The sequence below is a fragment of the Simochromis diagramma genome, unplaced genomic scaffold (genome assembly GCF_900408965.1).
Source record: "Simochromis diagramma unplaced genomic scaffold, fSimDia1.1 OVJJ01000413.1, whole genome shotgun sequence".
Lineage (NCBI taxonomy): Eukaryota > Metazoa > Chordata > Actinopteri > Cichliformes > Cichlidae > Simochromis > Simochromis diagramma.
Genome location: NW_024386948.1, coordinates 3,897,951 through 3,920,330, shown reverse-complemented (window position 1 = coordinate 3,920,330; position 22,380 = coordinate 3,897,951). Strand labels below are relative to the sequence as shown.

The 22,380-nt window shown below is 38.6% G+C and overlaps 2 protein-coding genes across 4 annotated transcripts; one reads left to right on the top strand and one right to left on the bottom strand.

Moving 5' to 3' along the window:
- Positions 1–583: 583 nt before the first annotated feature.
- LOC120737514 (sterile alpha motif domain-containing protein 9-like) lies at positions 584–20,793 on the top strand. 3 transcript variants are annotated; one of them, XR_005696756.1, is made up of 11 exons: positions 584–1,424; positions 1,649–4,406; positions 4,714–4,754; positions 4,885–4,949; positions 5,100–5,314; positions 5,397–5,653; positions 6,166–6,294; positions 6,383–6,539; positions 6,628–6,662; positions 16,513–19,140; positions 19,780–20,793. XR_005696756.1 is itself a non-coding variant. In XM_040038271.1 (10 exons), the coding sequence occupies exons 2-9, from the start codon at positions 1,667–1,669 to the stop codon at positions 6,636–6,638; spliced, it is 3,615 nt and encodes a 1,204-aa protein (XP_039894205.1). In that variant the 5' UTR covers positions 585–1,424; positions 1,649–1,666; the 3' UTR covers positions 6,639–6,662; positions 7,917–9,432. The 3 variants fall into 3 exon arrangements, 1 of the variants encoding a protein (XP_039894205.1); XR_005696755.1 differs by lacking the exon at positions 19,780–20,793 and adding an exon at positions 7,917–14,995 and having other exon boundaries at positions 6,628–6,669; positions 16,513–17,925; XM_040038271.1 differs by lacking the exons at positions 16,513–19,140; positions 19,780–20,793 and adding an exon at positions 7,917–9,432 and having other exon boundaries at positions 585–1,424.
- Positions 8,864–9,424, bottom strand: LOC120737538 (39S ribosomal protein L48, mitochondrial-like). The gene is made up of 2 exons (XM_040038310.1): positions 9,274–9,424; positions 8,864–8,941 (listed from the first exon to the last, which is right to left on the bottom strand). Exons 1-2 carry the CDS (start codon positions 9,391–9,393, stop codon positions 8,864–8,866), a joined length of 198 nt encoding a protein of 65 aa, XP_039894244.1. The 5' UTR covers positions 9,394–9,424.
- Positions 20,794–22,380: the final 1,587 nt, after the last annotated feature.

Below are 22,380 nucleotides of genomic sequence, written 5' to 3'. Positions count from 1 at the left end.
TGAATTTTTTTTGACAGTTTCAGATTTTGTTTTGAAAAAAGATGATTCATCCTACATTTCACAAAAAAAACAAAAACATCAGAATGTCTGCAAAAGGTATGTTGTGCCAAGCCAAATGATCACATCCAGAAAGCCTTCCACAAACTTAAACAAAACCTGTCTGTCACTTCTCCGGGAGTACTTTCATGTCTCGAAAGATGGACTAAATCAGACACCAAGGACATTGAACTATGTCAACATAAAGACTCTGTTGTACATGTCTTACCCAGCTACATTCAGGCCAATATCATGCTGATTAATATGAAAGAAATGTTTGTGTTTCTCCCTGAAAGCAGATGAGTTTTTATTGAGATATTTTAATGAGTTTACGTATGATTTTATATCTCATCAAATAATAAGAATAAGAATAATCAGATACATTTTTTGTTTTTACACACACAAAAAAATAGAAGCTTTAATGTCAAAAACATCACTGATTCATATCCTGGCGCCTCTCGTTGGCTGGAAGCAGCAAGTACGCCACCTGTCGAAACAGGCGTGAAACACACAACAACGTCGGAGTTTGTCGTGGTCACGTGACCTGGGTGTTTTCAACCGCACTTTGGAACTGGGTTTCGAAACATCTGTGCCTCGGTGACTCAATACCAATGACCGTAGATACTCAATACGCTATCGAAACGTCAATATTGAGCTTCCCGTCGGCAGCACATAACGGTTTTGAAACCCTTTATTCAGGCTTGGATATGCGCATGCGTAGGAGGGTTTTACGTGGTCGATCGAAACACGCGCTTGTGAGTCCTCATTACACACAAATCATTGTACACGTTTGTAAATCATCATATCGTTATATCGTACTCGTTCGTAACACTTAACTTTATCTCTATATGAACTTGAATAACAGGTTAACTCAACCACAAGCGCGAACTAGTGACGGAAAGAATAATCTTCCGTCATGAACGCGTTCATAGTGAAACGTCATTATTTCCTGTTGTGATGAACGTTTCCTTATCAAATGAACTTATGAATACAATACCGCTTTGAAGAAGTGCACGTAATGTTTGAATATAGGACAAAATTAACATATACCACCTATTTTATTATTTGTGCTGGATAAATTTGCAAATTTCCACTCTTTGGCTTCTAATTGTGCAATATTTGACTTGTTTATCGACTGAACGAGTCAAGTGTAGCCCCTGCCTTTAAAAAAAAAAAAAACTTTAAGCAAGAAGGAAATGCGCCTGGGATTGTTTTAGAACTGCTCTGACGTTAAAAGTGTAGAGGTGTCCATGTCTGTAAGGGATTATCTCTTCCTGCTTTGGGTGTGTCTACTACCTCCTGGGTTACAGTACACATCCACGGTCCCAGTGCTTGAACACATGGCATGATAGCAGATCGCTAGAGCTGTCCGCGACATTTCAGAGGAGGTAAGATAAATCCCGTTAAGATCTGAAAGTTTTTGTTGAAGTTAATGTTTGGTCCTTTACATGGAGAAGGCTATATATGTGTGTACTCCACCAGCAATGAAATGGCTATTTAAATATATCACATTCCATAAAGTGAATGTAAGAGCTTAATTTACAAATAGTTTAAGCTAAGACATAAGACTAAAAAATGTTTGTGTTTTGTTTTTACATTCATTACCATGAAGTAAAGTGAAAGTGTGAAGATGGCAAACACACCAGCCCTGTCCACTGCTGAAGGTGGAGAAGCAGATGCAAGGAGTAAAATCAGTGATTCCTTCTCATTTTTGGATGTCCTCCATGCCAATCAGTTTGAAGGAGAGTTTGTTGAACCTCAACACGCTGAGCAAGTGGAGGAAAACTTTTACAGAGGGGCCCCACCAAACTGGTTAAACTTCTATATCAGTGAACAAGCAGTGTCAGATGGCAATGCAACTCCTTTTATCAAACGAGATGGATATGAAACCCTTAAAGAACAAATTCACCTGAGAAGAAAAGGCCCTGGGACATCAACAATTAAACTGTTTCATCAACAAGGATGTGGGGGAACCACACTGGCTATGCAGGTGCTGTGGGACTTGAGGAAAACCTTCAGATGTGCTGTTTTGACAGGCTCAACATTAGATATCACAAAAGTTGCGCAAGATGTGGTCAGCCTTTTTACAGCAGGTAGCCATGGCCACCAGAAAACGGTACTGTTGTTACTAAATGATGAGTTCATATTGGACATCCTCCAGGACAGGATTATGGAAGAGATTGCTGAACAGGATATAGAAATTGATTTGCCTGTGGTAATTTTACTGAACTGTGTGAGAAGCAGTGACGGGATTATCCACCAAAAGGCGCGTTCTTATGAACTGAAACAAAAGTTCAAGAGGAAAATGAGAAAATCTATTATTCTCAAAAAATCTCTCTCAGACAGAGAGCAAGCAGACTTTGATATGAAAAAAGAAGAGCTTGGCAGAAGATTTGGTGATCGGTGCAAGCAGTTTCATGGTTTTAACATTCTGCAGTCTAATTTCTCTCAAGCCTACATCAGGAACGCATGTGCTACATTAGAACATATCAGAAGAACAAATAAGCCACTGAAGATGCAGCTTGCTGCCTTCCTGTGTCTGCTGAACGCCTATGTACCAGGTTCATATCTCCTGGAGTCTCAGTGCCTGGACTTCCTCAGAAGAGACAAGTTTGGTCACCTTTCACTGGAGGATCAAATGCAGCCTTTCAGTCATCTGATCGTCACCTTCCAACAAGGTGAAAGATCTGAAAAAAAGGTTCGCATGGCTCACAATATGATAGCTCAGTGTTGTACTGAACTGTTGGCTAATGCGGGTGTGACCAGAAGTGACACAACAAGACACTTCTTGAACAGTTTTTGCAGAAGTTATGTTCCTCCATATTTACTTGGGTTTATCAAAGACATGCTAAATAAAAGAGAAATTACGGTAATAGAGGACCCAACTCATGGCATTAAAGAATGGAAAGAAAAGTTTTCCAGACTGATTCAAGATATTACAAAGAGAGAAGATGAGGGCAACAGTCTGTCAGTTTTGATCATGGCCTCAAATAAGTTTTATGAAGTTTCACTTTTTCCACAGACTCTTGCTCGTTTTTATTATATTCAACTAGAAGACTACTACAATGCAGAAATCTGGGCAAAAGAAGCAAAGCGGAGGGCTCCTTGGAGTTCATTTGTTGCAGATACACTAGGCCAAGTCCATAAGAGCCACCTAAAGAAGATGCCCGTTTATACCAGACCAAGTGAAATTTTGCAACTGGCCCAAAAAGCCATTGAAGCTTTTGAAGATGAAGAAAAACTTGCTAAAAATGAACATGCAAAGGGTAAACAAGGAGATGGGAATGTAAAAGTCTTGCGTGCTTTAAACACCAGAGGGCTGTTTGGTTATCTAGAAGTTTGCAGCCTGTTGTATGACCATCTTATCAGACATGATGAACTTTGGAAGCAAGTTCTCACAAGAACCGTGTCACTGGACTCTGTCCTGAAATCCACCGGAGATAGGAACATTGTCAGGTTTAAGGAGCTAATAAACAGCCTCAGAGATTTGGTTGAGAAAAGATTTGAATTTTTTGACACTTTTTTAACGTATTCATATTCTGTTGTTAAAAGAGACGATTCATCCTACATTTCCAGAAAGACAATAGAATGCTACAAAAAGTATGTTGGAGACGCAGAACCAAATGATCAACTCCAGAAAGCCTTCCACAAACTTAAACAAAAACTGGCTGTCACTTCTCCGGGAGTACTTTCATGTCTTGAAAGATGCACTAGATCAGACACCAAGGACATTGCTGTATGGTGGAGAGAAATCTGCCAACACAAACATTCTGCTACACATGCCTTACTCAACTACGTTCTGGCCAATATCATGCTGATAAATATGAAAGAACCTCCCTCCAGCTCCGACTACCAAAGCAGCTTTACAGAGAAAATGCCATTGGCTCCTGAGATGCAACCCGAGTTTCACATGTTAGCTCTGCTGTTGTGTTGGCCTACAGATGGTGAAGACAAATTGGCCTCTGACCTCCCTCATTTAATCAAAAATATTCTGAATTCCTATGAACAAGAATATAAGTCACTCTTTCGGTCAAGGTACCTTCGACCCATATTTTTTCTTGGACCGGGTCAGGGTCTGAACAGACTTGTTCACAGACGCAACCTTGAAATCTTGTGGACCCAAGATGCACTGGAAGACCCAAAAACAAACTGGAGGAACGACGATATTTTCACTGATCCGACAGTCCAAGGCAAACTCCTCAGAATTGAAGGTATAGTGCAAGATTACAGGCTGTATGCAACATTTGGTGACACAGAGATCGAGTTAGATGCCAACCGAAAAGACAGCCTCTGGAAAAAAGGCCATGTGTTCTTTTATCTTGGATTTACAATCGGAGGTCCTGTTGCTTACAACGTTCACAGAGCTGAGGGTAAGAGAATTAAGTTACTAATGTCCTCATCTTTAACAAATGTCATATGTTTTAATAATACACATTTTGTACTGCCATTATCAAAGTGAGTTAGTGCTGCGTACAAAGTTTTCCCTGTACTAAACTGGTTTTATTGTTACACTTAAAGATTCTAACAATAGAAAATAGATATCTTATATGTACTTAATGTAATTTTCTTATGTAGAAATCTCACACATGATAGCACTTGTGGTAAAGGGGAAAAAAACAATGTGTCTGAATGATATTTTGTTGGCCAGCTCTTTAAAATTTAACTTTGCTTTACAAGAACCATCAGAGAGACTTCTGAAGACGTTTGACAATGAAACAGTAAGTTTCTACTTCTCTGGGATTTTGTTTGTTTCTCATATATTGTATGTCACATAAAAATTCTAAAGTCATAATGTAAATGTATAATTATATTGTTAAAATATAATGAAAAAAATATCTTGTACAACAGGACTCCAGTCAGTGGACTAAGCTGAAACCTGAAGTTGAGATAATGGAGGAGGTTCATACTTACAGGTGAAGGTTATCGATAACTATAAGACAGAACATAAAGTAATTCATTACAAGTGCCATTTTATGTTATTTGCTTTGCAGTTTTGCTGTTTCTGTTTGTGCATGTGAACAGAGCATAACAGAGCATTTTGTCTTGTCTATTGTCAAATTCAGCCTGCAGTCTGAAAGTGGCAAATATGAATGCAGCGAGTCTGCCATGCGGTGGGTTTGTAAGGAAACCGTCAGCTTCAGATACCAGTTTAGCTCATGGGAGCGATTCATGAGGAAACCTGTATGCATGGACTACATACCAGCAGGACCCCTAATGGACATCAAAGTCACAGATGGGAAGCTAGAGGAAGTCCGTCTGCCGCACTGGATCTGTACAGGTGAGCAGTCGTAAAACACATATGATTGTTTTATTACAGTAATAAAGATATTTATGCACACATGACTGTTTGTGCTTTGCAGGTGAAGTTGCAGCAATGTCAGACATATTTCGAGTTCTGCATGTGGACAGCAGTGGAGATTATTTGGAGCAAGTGTCTGAAATGACATCATCCCATGTGAAGTTAAACAAGCCGGAGTTCTCTCTAAGAGGAGCCATGATCCTAAAGAAACTGGGCCTATATCTAAAAGTTTTTGCTGATGTCTTGATATACATGCAAATCACATCTGGCCTCACTCTGCACGTTTACCTGGTCCCACATGATCCTCTAATACAACAGGTAATACAATGCCACATACTGGAGCAACAATATGAAGTAGAAGTGAGGAAAAATATCATCAAGGTGATATATATAATAACACAGAGAAATAAAATGCTCTCATTGATAAATACAAAAACACAGTGACACTACAAGGCAGCAAATTAATAGAGTTTGGTCTCTAAATGTTTTGACAACCCAACTGACAACATTACTGACTTTCAGGCAGAGAAAACTGCATTAAAAGTTAAGAACTTACAGCCATCTTTATGCTAATGTAATTTAATCATTCTTTCAAAAGCTCTGTTTTGAACAGCTTCGAGCTTTTTTTAACTTTGTAGTTGTTACTTGTGTTTTCTTGCCATTTTCCCTTTTCAGTTACATGGATTGCAGTAGTGCAAATCAATGTTCTCATCTTGATATAAACACAAACACATATTTTCATTAAAGACATGAATAGATGTGAACACGATTCCCAAAGATTTCCAACCATTACTTGTATGTGGAGAATGGTCCATTTTTCCATGTTTCAGGAAGTGGAGAAGAAGGAGAAATCTGACGGATTCAGAAAAATCCGAAAGACAAGTCCTGTTGACCCTGTACAGCTGGAGAGTTATTTCTACCTCTCAACAGACTGGGACACAGCAGAAATCTGCCCTGAGGTTTGGACTAAGCTGCACTTCTGTTCATTGCACCATAACATGGAAACAGCAAAAATCCTCAACTTTCCATAAAATGTTTTGTCTACAGAAACAGCAGTTCATGTTGGAGTGGAGCGACACTAATTTCTTTGAGGTGGTCATTGGAAATGAAAAAAGCGACTTCGGAAACTTGAAACTGAAACTTGAAGTTGAGCGCAGGGGAGGAAAGGAAAAGGACACCGTGTGGACGTGCACTATCGGAACAGGTTAGTGTTTTATATGTTGTTACCCTAACGCAGCTCATCTAAACTATAAACAGCCACCATCTGACCAATGTGAACCCTTTTATTCCAGATGACTATTAAACTCAAGCATTCACCAAGAACAGGGTAAGAGGTTCGTTTTAATCCATTATTATTAGATTATTATTGTTATCAAAGTAGATCCCTTTAAAAAAATAGTCATGAAAAAGAAGGTACACCATTTTTTTTTTATTCTAAGGTTTTACTTATCCAGCCATAATTTGAAGGGGAAAAAACATCTGGTTCTAATCGGATTCTGAAAGAATCTAAATACAAACCTGAGATGAGGAATGTGTTTATATTTATTCATTTAACAAAACTAGGCCAAAGTGCAGAAGTAGTGTGTGAAAAACGAAGCACAACACAAGATTTAGTGGCTTGTAAAACCACATTTAGCAACAATAAGAAGCAATCAGTGTTACTTTATCAGTCTCTCACATCATTGTGGAGGTATTTTGGTTCACACTTCTTTACAGCACCGCTTCAGTTCATTGAACTTTGCTGTCATTCATTTACACACAGCTGTCTGAAAAAGCATTTCAGTCCGGTTGAGGTCTGTACTTTGACTGCTCCATTCTCCTGTGCTTGGGATCATTGTCCTGCTGCATGATTTAAATTCAGCCAAGCTTTATCTGTCAGCAGATGCCCTTGCATTTTTCTCTTGAAAACTTTGGTATACCGAGAAGTTCAACTCAATGACTGCGGAGTGTTTAGTTCCTGTGGCTGCAAAACGAGAAGAGAACATGTGAAGAGACTTTCTTCTTCATATAACATGCTAATTGAGGCCTTTAGGGTCTTTTGGGGTTTTTGTAGCTTCCCTGAGCATTGCACGGTCTGACATTTACTGGGATGGTGACTCGTGTGAACACTGGAAGCCGTCCTTGAATGTTTTCTTTTTGTGAATAATAATTCTCACCAGACTGTTGGGCATCAACACTTGTTTCTTTAAAATTATTACTACTTTCTTCCCTGGAAATCTGTCAGCTGTGGTGATTTCTTGTAAAAGAAAAGAGAGCAGCTTCGTAGCTTTGTTTAGTTTGCAGCACCAGGCTGCTATTTACCCTCTGTATTAATGGAAGCATTAAAGTCTATTTAGTTTTTCAGCGTTTTGCCATAATTTTCATTAAAAAATGAGTGAGTTGATCTTTTACAACCTGATAAGGACAAAGTGATATTTATTATATTCTGGTAAGTAAAACCTTAGAACTGAAAAAAAGGATTTACTTCTTTTCTCACAACTATAATCCTAATATAGATCATCACTGTCTAGTATTCAACAGTGATGATCTGAATACTAGACTTTTTTTTTTTTTTTAATTTTCACCAACTTCCTCCGCTCAGGATTTCCTGGTTTGCCATTGGACAGCTCTGATTGGCAGAGCGAGTGAGGCAGCAGCTGTTGTAGACGAGCTTCAGGAAAAGGATGTGATCTCTGAGGACAAACATGGTGCTGAGAGAAGTTCAAATGCAACATGAGACCAAATGAGAGAGATTGTTTAGTCTGTGACGCTGACACAACAGAGCAGAGATGTCTATAAAATCCTGAGAGGGATGCAGTCTGAGGTTTCTCATGTATGAGCTTGAAGGATCTCAGTGAAAGAACATGACCGTAATGACTGCTTAGAAAATGGAGCCGATCTGTACATTTGATTAACATGCGGCCTTTCCGTACCTCCTGTGCAAGAATATGATGTGAAAGAATGATTAAACCTAATCTTATCTAGTTAGTGGCATAAAAATTAAGGGTTAAATCTATTGTTTAAGGTATATAAACCTATGAACATTGCAGAATCTTGTTTTCGCAACCAAATAATTGTTTTTTTCTTTTTTCAAAAATTTAAAAAATGCCTTTTTTAAATAATATTTTACCTTTTTTTTGTCTTTGTAATTTTATGTGTTTTATGTTTTCTACAAGATGGGAAATGGAAGTTAATCTTTATGCAGAAGATGAGAAAATATTTAAATAAACACACTTAATTATAATAACTCACATTTTATTATAACTAGTTTGTTTTAATTAAAAGTGAAAAATGATATCGTGCCTATGTTTGGTGTTCAAACTTTTCAATGAAGCAGAATAATTTGTACATTAAATAATAAAAAAACAGTTTTGAGCTGGAAAAAAAGTGAGTATGGTTTTATTTCCCCCAATAAGACAAATAGAAATGTGTACACGTTTGTTTTTCTTAAAGCAGAAAATCAGTTTTTACGGGATGTTATTGAGGAATGAGCAATGCGCTATAAATTAGTTGTCGTACAAGTACTGTAGTGTTGATACTCGGTGAAGGTTATTGGTTCATCTGAGCGATGAGCCCCTCCAGCTCCGGACGCGCCTTGAACCGTGCTTGGAAATCAGCTTCGGTGTGCTGAGAGGTTCAGAGGGAGAGAAGTGGATTAGTAGTAAAAATTATGATATGACCAAAAACTACACATGCACATTGCTTTTAAGAGTAAGATGGAGTCTGGTTTGTTATAGTGAGCACTTCTAATGTTCTCCAACAGTTATGGACTAAAAGATGAACATGCAACAGCTTACTCACACGGGACACAGCGTGGCGTTCAGAGTGCTCAGCTGGACAAAAAGTAATAACACTGTTAACAGTTAGGTCTTTAAAACCTCTCAGTACACCTGCAGCACCTGCAGTTTGAGCTGAAAGCACAAACAAAACCCCAAAAAACACAACAAGCCAGGTCTTACCTGAACGACTCGGTGGTGAGTCTTGAGGACAGCATCGACGTACGTCTTGGTGCCTTGCTCCTGCATCAGCATGACCTCTGTGCTCTTTCTTGGTAAAGCATAGCTGTACGTGGGAAGCATTAAAGAGTATTAAAGCTAAATTTTCAGTCTACTACAAAGGAAAAAAACCCCCCAAAAAACAACAAACTTGCTGTAATATACTGGTCAGATGAGAACTGGGCAGGTTATCTGTATCCATGAATCTTTTCACATTTGTTTAGAAGCACTTACATTTTCAGAGCGCTTTCTTCTTCATCTCTATTTGTAAACAGAAAAATACCAGGGCTGTTTGTTCTCTTAACTTATGATGATGACTTTCTGAGGAGTGAAATGTCATAAAAAAGCTCATTCAAGAGAACAAGAGTGGGATTTTTTTTAAGTTTTCATCTTACACACTGAGGCAATGCAGAGGAACTCTGCTGCCACCTAGTGACCAATGTCTGAAATATATCAAGGTTTAAAACTTGATCGCCTACCATCATTACTGTGGCTTTGACAGTTTAACGTTTTTGATAACTACGTCAGCGCCTTCATGTAAAACACATCTAAATTAATTTTTATTCCTCCTTTTAGAGGGAGAAAAACAACTTTTACAAACCTGCAGTTCATCCTGGCTAAATGTTTCTATCTGCTATAAACACACAGAACCTGCCCCATTCTGATCATCAGCTATCATTCTTGCATATTTTGTCTCTGTAAAAACAACAACAACAACCAATCAAAAAAGGCTAATGTGTACAGCAACAACTAGTCAAAATCTGTGTGAGAGTGTGTGTGACTGGCATTCTGGGTATTCCCTTATGTAGTTTTGTTGGTATTGCTACGATAAGGTCTTTTGGTTGTAATGTGGTATCGAGGATATGATGCTGCTGCTAGTAGTGTGAACTTTATAATTCATTTGTTAGACCGCCCACCCAGCTGCCACTGCTCTTAATTAATTTGTCTAAAAATGAAAGAGAAATCCTTCTGAAGTAAATATCAGACCAACATAATTTCATAAATATTTTGTCCATAGTGATACTTAAGTGAAAATGTGATATATGACAGCATAACAAGCAACTGGAATTTGCCTACTTAGCCTGATGATTTGTATAAACAGAGCAGACTAAATAGGAATCAAACTCTTGGCCTGAATTATTTTTTTTAGTGCCCATCTGCTGTCGACACTTACCGTAACGCTTCCAGGGATGTGTCTGAATAGAAATTTGCTGTCTATAAGGAGACAAATGCTACATTAGTAATTTCCACTTTTGGTGGTCATGGACAGTTCATGCAGAAGAAGTGAGCGTGATTCATCGAGCTATAGAATTCATTTAGGCTATTTGGCAATTAGACATCAGTGACCCATCATAGCAGAATGAGATCCCAGCAGTGGGAGGAGTGAGGATTACCCCCTGGAGTCTAGATGCTGGTGGTAGTGAAGATAAAGATGAGGAGGAGGTGGGTGGCATCAATGGAAGTCTGAAAGACAGAATAATGGAAAAGCACTAAGATTTCAAACACAGAGAACAGAAGACAGGCAGGAAAATGATTGGACCAGAGTAATGATGTCAGCACTGAGTTTGCAGGCCGATGAGTGATTACAGATGTTCCTTACTCAAGTTACACTTGAGCTTCATTATTACTGAAGACCAGAAATATGTGGAGCTCAACTCCCAGACGACTGTGTGAAAAAAGACAGTTTTGCCACTGCGCTCACAGCTGTGAACATTACACCTGCATCAGTTACACCGATCAAAATAAAAATAACAAAATAAACCTGTTGTTTTCAAAAGAAGAAATAAACAGCCTTAAAGAAGGTGCTGTTATTGGTTCACTGTAAATGTGGTCACATCCTGCCCTCTAGAGCCTACATCAAAAAACACTACATTAATATCATATGTGAAACATTCTCTAACCCGACAGAGCCGCTGGTCCATTGAGTGGATGTCGCGCTTTGCCTCACCCAGGCGTGAAATTGACACGTGTACCAGCAGAGGTCTGTAATTTATTTAAAGCTAACAAGACACTTCTGAGAAAGGATGGTATAAGTACACTCCAGGCTCCTTCTATGTCACATTATGATTAAGCTAAATGACTGATATGTATTTACGTGTAAATGTGTTCGTAATGTTTCTTTAAGTTTAAGTTTCCCCTGACTGTTTTCGTGATGCTTTAAATACATTTTTAACCTCTGCTGGTTCTGCAAAGTACTGTAGCTTAAGCATGCATAGGCGAGGCAAAGCATGACATCCACACAATAGACCAGCTGGCCTATTACACACTTTGCAGTGACATTGGGTTGCATGCTCCTTATGAGGCACTATATTCACAAAGTGCAAAAAAAAAGTCTTGTATATTACAGACAGTCTGGACCCATTGTGCAAACACAAACCAATGAAAGCAGAATAAACAGGCTTTAAGTGACTGTAACGTCACCACACAAATGTGATCAATACTGTATTGTAAGCCCCATATGTGAGAAACTAAATAAATACATTTTTATGACATTAACTTCTTCATTAGTTTAATTATGTAGTGGAAATATCGGTCAATCCTAAATAAAATATGAATGTAACTCCAGTACCTCTGTGCTGTGCTGGTTATTCCCAACTGGTGCAGTCATTCCTCCTGTGTTGTTTTTATAATAAATGATCTAAATTTAAGAATTAATAAACATTTCTAGAAAAAATCTAAAAAGTTATCAATTAAATGATCTCATAATGAGTTAGATGATTTATGCTACATTCATGTGTTCAGAATGTTTTTATATCAGTTTCATTTGCTTTATATGTGTTAATATACAAACGTAATACCTTAGACATAATTTAAGTGTCTAAGGTTAAGATTAATTGTTATTAGATGCTTTGTGGAGTGATACAGGGCCATGAAATGATGAGTTACAACAGTGGAATGTGGCGGGTCTTGCAGAAGAATGCGATGTTGAGATGCCGCTGACGACAACGAGAATGTTGCAAATGTAGGAATGCTGAATGTGAGATGAGATGACGTGCAGCAATGTTGTTTGTTTTGTGTCTTTGAACTGTCAAAGGGAGGCTGAGTTGGATGAAATGTTGTGTTTTGCTTCTGTACTTCATGTGATTGCATTTTTCTAGAGGTGCACAGCAAAAATATAAAATACAAAAGTACTTTTCATTGAGACCAATATTCTCATGCACACAAAAAGTCCCAACTGGATTTAGTTACAAACTGCTGGTGTGGAGGACCCATGTGTCATGACGTGTTTGACGATAAGGAATTTCTGGTGATGTTTGAAATGATCAAAGTTCATTTCTAAGCATGTATGTTTTGCTGTAGCAGGCAATAGAGGCATCTTTGAAACATTTTTAATATTAATCATATCAGTCTTAGCGTATAGCAGCTATGGCGCCATAAGAATGGCGTCCTATGGCTTTGATTTTGCTTTCATAATGATAATATGTATTCTTATAATGATAATAATACATATGAAAGCATTCTAAATAGAGTTAGCATGAAAGAACATGCACAGTAGACAAGTGTTTACTTGTTTCCAGCACTTAAAAAAAATCTTATTCTGTTCAGTAACTGTGTGTTACTGTCTTTTGAGTCAGTCAGTGGGATGTTTTGTCTAACATTCATATGGCCTCTTATTTTTGTAAAGCACACAGTTCTTAAATAATGTGGCAGGTGTGGTTGTTTCATAGTTGATCCACCTCATTATGTTTGTCAACAATTGTTGCTCTTAAATAGATCAGATTACGAGTTACGCCTGTTATTGTGCACATGGTTAAATTTAGTTTGAGCCTGAAGTGAAGAGATGTGATTGAGCGCACTTGTCCTGAGGAATTAACCATTTTAGTTGCAACATTAACAACATGTTTTAGCACACTTACACAACATGTTGAGTCAGCCTGGATGTAGAACTCATGCAATAACATTTTTTTTTGTTAATTTAGGCAAGAAGTATTTCTGGATTCATGATTTATTTTGGACTCACTCCAGCATAATATCATGGATATTTAGACAAATATAAGGATTTGGTGTTTTGTCACAATTTAAATGAGACTGAACTAAAATTGTGTCACTTTTTCACTGTACTAAAATTACACATCAAAACACAGTCCGGCTCAAAAGTTGAAGACCACTTGAAAAATGGTCTTGAGCATGCAATTTATTAAAAACAACACTTAAACTGAAACAGGCTGTTTTACAGCTGATCAAAAGTTTAGGACCTTTAAAAGGTCAAATCTGTGCAAAAATGTGGATTCATTGTCATTTTCTGTCAGGCAGCCAGATTGTAATGATGTTCTGATGGCAAAGGCAAAATAAAACGTGGTTCACGTTGTGAACGTGGTCGGGCTGTTGAACTGCATAAGCAGGCTCTCTTGCACCATGGCAGGACTAGAACATAAATAAAACATTTCCTTTGTTTTCTTCATATATAACTTTATTCTTTCAGTGGCAAAAGTAAAACTGCTCCTGCTTATTCATCACTTAGAAGAAAAAACACATTTAATAGAAGCAAAATATAAGCTCTTTAACTCCATTCATCTACATGACAGATGGGACTAAACTCGTAGAAAAGTACTCGACAGCTGTGGGATCCTTCTACATTTCCCCTTTTCAGCTGGTTGAAAAAATTGTCAGTTTAGTTCTCTGGCACAGACACACATTATTTAAAAATCAAGCATTTCCACACGTTGTGCCAGACATTTTGTTTTTTGTTGTTCTGATTTTTGGCAGTGTTACTTGTACTGACAAGTCGAGGAAACTTCAAGCTGTGTGATGCAATGAACAGCTGTGCGTGTGTGGTACATGAAAGCTTGTGATCAAGCATCGTTTAGGGAGTACTTAATCTGCTTTTGCTTTGTTTTTTAAATAACAGATCATTTTCAAGATTGTGTTAATTTAATCGTGGGAAGCCAAAATTGTGATCAAGGTTACATTTCGTGGAGCCCTGTCATTTAGTTGTAATAACCACAAGATCCTAAAAATGTCCTTATTAAGCATTATATGCACATCTGCAACCTTAAAAGTGCATTACACCGCACTCCAATGTCAGCATGACTATGTCATAACCTAAAAAACACTGGTAACATTTGACAGTCAGATAGTAAGAACAGAAAACATTGCAGTGGTACGTTTCATTATCAGAAAAAGGAAACTTAAAATGCCTTTGAAAGAAATGAAATGAAAGAAGAAAGAAATGAAGGAAACAAAGCATGTTAGAATATGAAAGAAACTGTTGACAGTGTTACAAAGTTTACAGTTGCATGGCCTCTTGTCAGTAACATTTCTGTTGATCTCACCCCCACGCTTTTCCTGGAAATGTTCAATCTTTGTCGCACAATAATACTGCTGCGTCAAAGTAAGAAAACAATAACCTTAAAACATTGAAGACATTTTTTTTACATTTTCCCTGATCTTTCATTTATAGCTTCCTCTAGATTTTCCATCTGAATATCTTTAATAGGCTTTATTCCAATCTGCCTTTTTCTCAGAAACAAGTAAATATAAAGTCCTAATGATTCCTTCAAACATTTTGAACATATCTTACTACTACCTCACCTGGTCAGTGTGTGCTGAGTATCTACTCCCACACCTACCTGGGTGTGACAAGTGGCTGTATACTATATATAACTCCAGCACAAAAGTCACTAGTCACTAATACATGTAAGATATGAGAGGACATCAAACACATTTGCATCAAGTAGAACACAAGGTAAGAGAAATCTTTATGGATCTCCAAATATAAGTTTTTGAGAAGTTACACTTGTAAATCTCTGTCCTGACACAAAAAGTGCTACATATACAACAGCAGTGATTACATCTTAAATCAACACAGACTTTCTGCTCAACAGTCTCAGAGTTTGGTATGAAAATTGATCAGATTTGTTTTTCTCAGAAAAATATATATTGAAAAGTATTTTATGTATGAATGTAAAATTTCACACCAATCATTATATACATGTTTAAAAAAGTTGAAGATGCTTGAGCAGATTTTTTTTGTAAAGATTTGATGATATGAGATGGAACGACCCTACAGTCAATCTGTGGTTAGACCTGGGAAAAACTGCTTGGACATAATGATTCCAGGTTTTAGAAGATTCCAAGGGCTTGTAAAAGTACAATACATAAAATATATTTAGTGGATGAAGATAACTTTAGGGGTCAGAATTACAAGTTTGATGTAGAAGTATTTATCTCCAAGTCTGCTTTATTTTCTAAAACACTTACTACATGCCAAATTTTAATTAACCCATTAAACCAGGGGTCCCCAATCCCAGTCCATGAGGGCCAGTGTCCCTGCAGGTTTTAGATGTGTCCTTGATATAACACAGCTGATTTAAATGGCTTAATGACCTCCTCAACATGTCTTGAAGTTCTCCAGACGCCTGGTAATGAACTAATCATGTGATTCAGGTGTGTTGACTCAGGGTGAGATCTAAAACCTGCAGGGACACCGGCCCTCGAGGCCTGGAGTTTCCTACCCTTGCTAAAAATGCTAACCGTCACTGGTGATGGGTTAGGGTTTAAACCAGGGGTCCCCAATCCGTGTCCACGAGGGCCGGTGTCCCTGCAGGTTTTAGATCTCACCCTGAGTCAACACACCTGAATCACATGATTAGTTCATTACCAGGCCTCTGGAGAACTTCAAGACATGTTGAGGAACTTCAAGACAGCTGTGTTATATCAAGGACACATCTAAAACCTGCAGGACACCGGCCCTTGAGGCCTGGAGTTGCCTACCCCTGGTTTAAAGGCTAAATTAGGTCAGCGTTTAAAGGGTTAAAACCAGTAATTGGAGATTATGTATCGGAATTTCAGGAGCAGGACCACGCCTCCAAACACGCTCCTCTATATAGGTACCCCCCAGTACTGCAAGCTGATCCCTTGTTCTCCATTCTTTAACTTCTTCACTTCTATTTAGTACATGGGGATTTGCCCAGCCCGGGAGCCATCGCCAGTCCCCTTCAAGTCCTCCCCCAAACCGCAGCTCAATTCATGTCAAAGCATTCACTTTTACCTACTAAAACGCTGTCAAACCTAAAATGAGGACATGGGCCCAGCTAGTGAATAATAACAATCAAGGATAAAACTAACACAGTAGGTATAATTTGATGAATGTAAAATCCTAACCCTTAGTAATGTACATTTCAAATGTGTGTGTGCTACTGCCATTTAGCCTCAGAGAACAGTTCAGACTAAAAATCTTTTCACACGTTTATTATGCTGCAGGACACTTAAAGCTAAAGATGGCAAATGGACCAGCATGGTCCACTAAGGAAGGGGAATTGCATATGGGAAGCCTCCCATTGTTGGATATTCTCCATGCAGATCAGTTTGAAGGAAAATATTCAGATGAAGATCTCCTGGAATGCACAAAAAAGGCTGAGGAAAACTTTTACAGAGGGGCCCCACCTGAGTGGTTAAATTTCTACATCAGTGAACAGGCAGAGTCCCTAAAGACTGGGACTACTTTTATCAAAAGAGATGGATATGAAGAACTCAGGGAACAAATTAAGAAAAATAGAAAATTTCCAGGGATATCAACTGTAAAACTGTCACACCAACCAGGATGTGGGGGGACTACAATGGCCATGCAGGTGTTGTGGGACTTGAGAAAAACCTTCAGGTGTGCTGTTTTAACTGGCTCCACCTCAGATATTACAAAAGTTGCAATGGAGGTTGTCCAACTTTTCACAGCAGGCAGTCAAAACCACCAGAGAACTGTGTTGTTGTTGCTGAACAATGAGTCGATTCTGGAAGATCTCGAAGTCAGCATTATGAGGATAGTTGCTGAGCAGAAGATAGTTACTCATATGCCTCTAGTCATTTTCCTCAGCTGTGTGAGAAACAATGCACCTCAACAGAGTGACCACGTTGTCCTAAAGAACACACTCTCAGACAATGAGAAGAAAAAATTTGATAAGAAGAAGGAAGAGCTTCAAAAGAGGCACAAAGATAAATGTGAACAATTTCATGGCTTTAACATAATGCAAAGTAATTTCTCTCAGGACTACGTCAGGGAGGCATGTGCTGCATTAGAAAAAAGCAAAAAAACAAACCAGTCACTGAAGCTTGCTGCCTTCCTGTGTCTGCTGAACGCCTACGTACCAGGGTCATATCTCCTGGAGTCTCAGTGCCTGGACTTCCTCAGACAAGACAAGTATGATGACCTTTCACTGGAGGATCAAATGCAGCCTTTCAGTCATCTCATCATCACATTCCAAGAAGATGGAAGAGCTGAGAAAAAGGTCCGCATGGCTCACACTATGATAGCACAACGTTGTACTGAACTGTTGGCAAAGACAGGTGTGACCAGAAGTGACACAACAAGAAACTTCTTGAACAGTTTTTGCAGATATGAGATTCCTCCGTGGTTGTTTGGTTTTGTCAAAGACATGCTAACCAAAAGAGAAATTAAAAAAGAAGAGGACCAAGTCAACAGCACAGAAATGAAACAGGAAAAGTTTTCTAGACTAATTCTAGACATTCATACGATGGAGGGGAAATGTCAGTGTGCAACAGTTTTAGAGAAGGCCTCAAATACAGTTGATCAAAATCCATTTTTTCCACAAGCTCTTGCTCGTTTTTATTATATAGAACTAAAAGACTACAATCGGGCAGAAATGTGGGCAGTCGAAGCACTAAAAAGAGATCCTCAAAATTCATTTGTTGCTGACACACTTGGCCAAGTCCATAAAAACCGCCTAATGAAGCAAAACGTTTCTGCCAAAACAAGAGAAATTTTGCAAATGGCTCAAAAGGCGATTAAAGCTTTTGAAGATGAAGAAAGATTAGCTGAGGATGAAGATGGACCAGACATGAAAGAACATGGCAAGAGGAATGTTTCAAGACTTTTTAATTCAAGAGGGCTTTTTGGTTACCTGCAGGTCTGCAATACTCTATATGACAAACTTGTTAGTCAACATGAAACCTGGGAAAAGGTTCTCACAAAAAAAGTATTGGCGACCTCTTTCCTGAAATCGCTTAGAGGCTACAAACTCCTCGGATTCATTGAACTACTAGAAAGCCTCAGAGATAAAGTTGAAAGAAAATGCATTTTTTTGGAACAATATCTGACTTACTCAAAGCCTAACACGGAGAAAGATGATCCTGAATATATATCTGAAGATACCTCAGAGTGCTACCAGAAGTATGTTGACAACACAACTGCAAAACAACTCATCCAGATGTTTCAGGAGGGAAACCTAGATGACCAGTCTGTGGAAGTGCTGTCATTTCTTATCAAACAATACACTCAATCAGAGCTCGAATACATATCTACAAAGTGTAGAGAAATGCGTCCAAGTGCAGATTCAGAGACAACTCTAGTCAACAACATCCTCACACTATTTAGACGGAAAATGCCCCCAAGTGACACAGACCCACCTGAGCTGCACATGTTCACCCTTCTCTTGTACTGGCCTGAAAATGAAGGCCAGTGTGTTTATGACATCAGTCAAATAATTCAGCAAATGCAGAACACTTACGAAAATGCATATAAGAAGTACTTTCGTGCCAGGTATCTTCTTCCTGTGTTTTTCATTGGAAAAGGTGAAGGTGTGAAAAGAATTGTTCACAGAACAATTATTGAAAATCATCTGAAAGCAAAACCAGGTTGGAGCGATAACTGGAAGAAAGAAGAAATCTTCAGAAGTCCTGATGTCCAAGAGCTCCTTCTTAGACTTGATGGAGTAGTAAGAGACTACGGAGTATATACAGGAGTAGGTGGTAAAGAGACTAAGATCAATGCCAATCTGCAAAACAGCTGTTGGAAAAAACGTCAAGTTACCTTCTACCTTGGATTTACTATCAGAGGTCCTGTGGCCTTTGGCATTCAGAATAAAACTGCAGACACAGGTAAGATAACATAACAGTAACATTGCAATGAAGTAAAATGCTCTGCAAACATTCACTACTAGTTACTATTTGTTTCATGCTTTGCCTCTCCAAAATGTGAAATGTACACACATGTAGAAGTTGCATTACCAGCAGGGCGAGATAACATATTAAGCCAAGAAGTCAGGATTGAACAAAAAAACATAGAGTACATTTCAGCTAGGTGGCATCTATGTATATAGATGTAAATGTGTTAATAATGTCCATTTGAACACTTTCACTTGATTATTGTCATGTTAGCTTGAAATAAAATATCTCACTCTGCGGTTACTACAGCATGCAACTTACTGCAACTTCTGCATGTGTGTCTTTTTCATGGTTTGGAAAGGGAAAGCGTGAAATGGACACTGTGCACCAGCAGGTCTATTACAAGTTTTGACATGATTCACGGTGCAATAATAACATAAAGTACATACACATAAATGCAATATTACAAAATTAAACAGTGCAAATGTGAATTTATTTGGCTACATTACAGTAATAGTTACTTATTGGACTTTTTAGATTTACACCATAGCATAATATTGTATTGTGTTTTTTAACCTGTATTATCCATTTTTCTGTTGTTTTACTTTTTTTTTTGTTTGCTGATTACATCAGTTATTGCAGATCAGAATGGGAAAACTCTGACCAACAGTGTGAAAGAGACTAAAGCTGCCCCTTAAGCTTTAAACATCATACAAGATAATGGGGGACATCCAAGTTTGTGAATCCTGCTCAACATCCCCCCCAATAGGAAAGTGATTCTGAAGCTTCCTTTATAGTATTTATGTCTTTTTATATGTAGGGGCAAAAACTAAAAGGGGAAAATTGTGCTGTAGCTTTGATGTGATGCATGTGATCCAGCACTTTTAGTCATGTATGTATTGTCTATGCTAACACCTAAACAACAGACTTTCAGACTTTCTGATTCTTAGAGATGATTTACTTCCTAAAATTTGGCTTCTTTGCATAGTGTCTATTTAATATTTTGTTTATACATTTCTAAAGACTTTGCTAATCAACATCTGAAGAAAAATGTCTCCTCAAAGTATCGTTTTAAATTGTTGTTTTGCTTCCTGTCTTGTTACTCCTGTTTTTTTTCCTTCCTGTGTTCCCAGCTGTCTTCACCTCCCTGATCACCCTCGCTGTGTATATACTGGCCAAATCTGCCCTTGTCTGGTGCTGGAACGTAGGTTCTTTCTCCATGCTAGTACTTTCCAGGTTATGTTTCCTGCAGGCAAAGTCTTAGTCTACGTTTGCCTTTTGTTTTGTATTTTGTGCAACCTCTATAAATGGCTTGCTTTTGTTAAGTCCCGTATACAGGCATCTGCATTTGGGGCCTCTCAATTAAAGGTTGCCTTTTTGTGTTTGTTTTATGTGTTAGATTCTAAAGTATAAAAGAGGATGTACATGCTGTTAAATAAAGGTTCGATAATGTTGTGGATTTATCCAAGTTTAAATGTGAAAAGGATTTATATTCAGTTTTTTGTTTGTTTGTTTGTTTGTTTGTTTGTTTTTACCCCTGTCTAACCAGTGTTTGATTTCGTTTTACTTAATGTTCTTGTCTAGTTTAGGAGAGCTGTTTGTTTTATTATCCGAGTTTACTCAATAAAGTATTTAATTGCACATTTACACACATTTGGTACTGATTTCATAGACATATTTGAAAAATTATATTTCATCCATCTTCTTCCGCTTTATCCGGGGCCGGGTTGCGGGGGCAGCAGCCTAAGCAGAGAAGCCCAGACCTCGCCACCTCCTCTAGCTCATCCGGGGGAACACCAAGGCGTTCCCAGGCCAGCTGAGAGATATAATCTCTCCAGCGTGTCCTGGGTCTGCCCCGGGGCCTCCTCCCAGTGGGACATGCTCGGAACACCTCAGCCAGGAGGCGCCCAGGCGGCATCCTTGTCAGATGCCTGAACCACCTCAGCTGGCTCCTTTCAATGTGGAGGAGCAGCGGCTCTACTCTGAGCCCCTCCCGGATGGCCGAACTTCTCACCCTATCTCTAAGGAAGAGGCCAGCCACCCTAATTAGTAAATTATATTTACTATTAATTTAAAATTTGTTTGCAGATTATTTAGTACATCTGAAACAGTTAGTTGTTTAAAGCCCAGCCTAACAGTTTTGCACGTCTGGCCTTTAGTTTTGTGAAGTGCCACGTCTTATAAAATTATTTCAAAGTGAAATATTGGCATCATTTAATAACACACATAATACCAAAAATTGTTAAACATGCTTTTAATTTATTTTGAGACATGATTAGTAGTGAAATAATATTAACATTAATTAATAATAAATCACTGACAATCCCCACTTTTAATGCCTGGGACTTTCCACCTTTTGGTTTAAGAATTGAAGAAGCCTCTTGGATACCAGGAAAAAAATACTCATGTAAAGTACAGTAACAAAGTGTTTGTACTTCATTGCTTCCCACCTCTGGATATAGCTGCATATTAAGCTCCATGGTTTAAAAATAGGATCTCACTTAAGGCAAGCCGATTATTTTATATATAGCACCAAATCACAACAACAACATAAAGAAAACAGTGAACATATGTATGTGAAGGCAGACAAGGGAATACTTTTGCATATATATGTACATCTCTGGAGCAGGAGTCACAAGTTTGATTCCCACCTGGGGCATCTGTATCCAGTAAGAGTCCTAGGCTAGACCCCCTCCCCCCCTTCTCTCTCATTCTCGACATGAACGAGAGAGAGAAATATAAAGTCATGCCATCTCGGACGTCACCCTAATCAACAAAGTCCGAGACAGGTGTCTAGGTACCAGGGCACCCTGATGAGAAGTGGGGAAACCTGGATCCCCTGTAGCCAGTTACCAAGACTAGGTGAAGTACCCTCAGAAGATCTACTAGATGATGCGATTGCAGCACTAAGAATGATACCTGTATGCTAAGCAGAAAGGAGGAGGACGGGGACTGGTGAGTGTCAGTACCACAGTCCAGGATGAACATCGAACAACGAACATCCACAAATACATCAGGAAGATGGCAACACATAACAGCAGGGTGCAAGATGCTAGCAGGCAGGGCATACATGGAACGCCATAACCAAGTGGCCGGCATAATGTACAGAAACATCTGTGCCAAATATGGCCTGAAAGTCCAGAGGTCAAAATGGGAGACATCCTCTAGGGTGGTGGAGAATGACTGAGCTAAGATCCTGTGAGACTTCCGGATGGGGGTGGCTAACCAACCGGA